Source organism: Tupaia chinensis, unplaced genomic scaffold (assembly GCF_000334495.1).
Source record: "Tupaia chinensis unplaced genomic scaffold, TupChi_1.0 Scaffold000644_1, whole genome shotgun sequence".
In the NCBI taxonomy this organism is placed as follows: Eukaryota; Metazoa; Chordata; class Mammalia; order Scandentia; family Tupaiidae; genus Tupaia; species Tupaia belangeri.
In genome coordinates this window covers 7,265,386-7,267,218 of record NW_006160165.1, presented here as the reverse complement: position 1 = coordinate 7,267,218, position 1,833 = coordinate 7,265,386, and the positions used below count along the sequence as shown (strand labels likewise).

At 64.6% G+C, this 1,833-nt stretch overlaps 1 protein-coding gene across 1 annotated transcript in view; it reads left to right on the top strand.

The window, feature by feature from the left end:
* The window catches only part of RASA3 (RAS p21 protein activator 3), a 101,342-nt gene that overhangs the window by 88,341 nt on the left and 11,168 nt on the right, over nt 1-1,833 (top strand). The window contains exons 17-18 of the mRNA XM_006159672.3: nt 1,470-1,547; nt 1,778-1,833. The exon at nt 1,778-1,833 is cut by the window's right edge and continues 39 nt beyond it. Coding sequence (XP_006159734.2) covers nt 1,470-1,547; nt 1,778-1,833 — 134 coding nt within the window. The remainder of the gene's footprint in view (nt 1-1,469; nt 1,548-1,777) is intronic.

Genomic DNA, 1,833 nt, shown 5'->3' with positions numbered 1-1,833 from the left:
CCCGGGGCCAGCCATTGTCGCGTGTGCAGGTGGCACCAAGCCTGGGAAGGCAGAGCGTGGGGACGGGGCCGGCCCACCTGCTTCTGCGGGCGAGAGAAGGGTCTGCTGTCCGGTGTCCCAGGAAGCTCAGTGCCGCGATGGGGACCCCCCGCTGCGTCCCCGGCCAGGGGCCGCGTCGCTGCAGCCCTTCTTGAGCGTCTCCAAGGGCAAGCTGCTGCCTACACTCAAGGAGGGCTGGAGGAGCCACCCCAGGTCGGAGACTGCTTCAGGCCATGTCATTGCGATCCTGGGGCAGGCGCAGCCCATCCACAGACGAGCACAGCTTGTCCTCCCTTTCTCACCTCCCACAGGACGCGCAGACCTCCAGGACCCTGACGCTCATCTCGAAGACCGTGCAGACCCTGGGCAGCTTGTCCAAGGCCAAGTCTGTAAGTATGTCCTGTGTTTTCCCCGTCAACACGTGCGTCAGAAAACAGACGGGAGCCTCCTCACGGGAAGGAGCATGCATCCACGTGTGGAGGAGGCTGCAGTGAGGCAGCCCTGCTGCAGCCCCAGCCCGCCTGGGAGACACACTCCCGGCACCTCCCTACTCCTGTGCCCATGCATAGCTAGTGGACCTCGGCTGCTCCTGGGTGCCCCAGCTGGGCCTGGACTCAGGGCCGACAGCGCCAATGCTTGTCCACATGGCCCGTCCTCCCCGGCCGAGCCCCCGTGTGCTGAAGGGCTTGGGGCCCTGGTGTCTGTCCCAGGTCTCCCGCTCCAAGCCCTGCCCCAAAGACAGAACTTGCCGTGTGAGGACGTCAGACGCTGATCTTCGCAGGCCCGTGGGAGTGTCCGGGGAAGCCTGAGGCTCGCTGTGAGCTGGCGGTGCCCTGGCTGCCCTCACTGCGCAGAGAGGGCCGAGCCGTGTCCCAGCCCACCTGCCTCCCTGCTCTCACTCTTTGTGAGCCTCCAAGTGGGGCCTGGGCACCAGGGTCCTCTCGGGGTGCCGTGCTTACGCAGGCCGGGTGTGCTGGTCGCCCTCGTCCACCTGCCCGTCCTGGTTTCTGGGGGATCCAAGGCCCATGGAAAGCCCCCAGTCTTCAGAACGTGGACAGTGGCTCCGTGAGGTGATACAGATTGAAGTCAGGGCAGCTCCGAGCCGAGGCCCCAGTGACTGCGTGGCTGTGTCTGCAGCTTGGGGAGCCCATAGCCCACCACGGGTGGGGACCCCAGGGGCGCGTCGATGCATGCGGTGCCAGAGGGCGTTTGACAGACCTCCTGCTCCTAGTCTCGGTCGGGGCACTTGTGGGCGCCCCTGTGGTCAGGCCCTCTCCGGCCAAAGCCTCAGGCAGCTAAGGCTCTCTGGGTTGTCCCCAGCCACACTGGCTGTCTGCTGCTGACACAGCCTTGTCCTGATGGCCTCTGCCTTGCGTGGACGTGCTGTGAGCCGAGGAACTCAAGGCCTTCATCAGGGTGTTTCATTCCAGGCCAGCTTTAAGGAGTCGTACATGGCGACGTTTTACGAATTCTTCAATGAGCAGAAATACGCTGATGCGGTAAAAAACGTGAGTGCTGATGTCAGGCGCCAGCCGTGCCTCCTTGCCTCACCTGTTGTCCCCAAGAAACAGCCATGACTGAAGACCGGGAGGCCCCCTGTGAATAGTCGGGGTGGTGGCGAGGCCCAGGCGACCCCGTGTCCTCACGGAAGGACGCAGTCCTGCTTCGGAGCGGGTACGCAGCCACGCGGGAGCGGAGGCTCAGCTGTGCTGTCCTCATGTGCCCTCTCCCGCCCCAGTTCCTGGATCTGATTTCGTCCTCGGGGAGGAGAGACCCCAAGAGCATAGAGCAGCC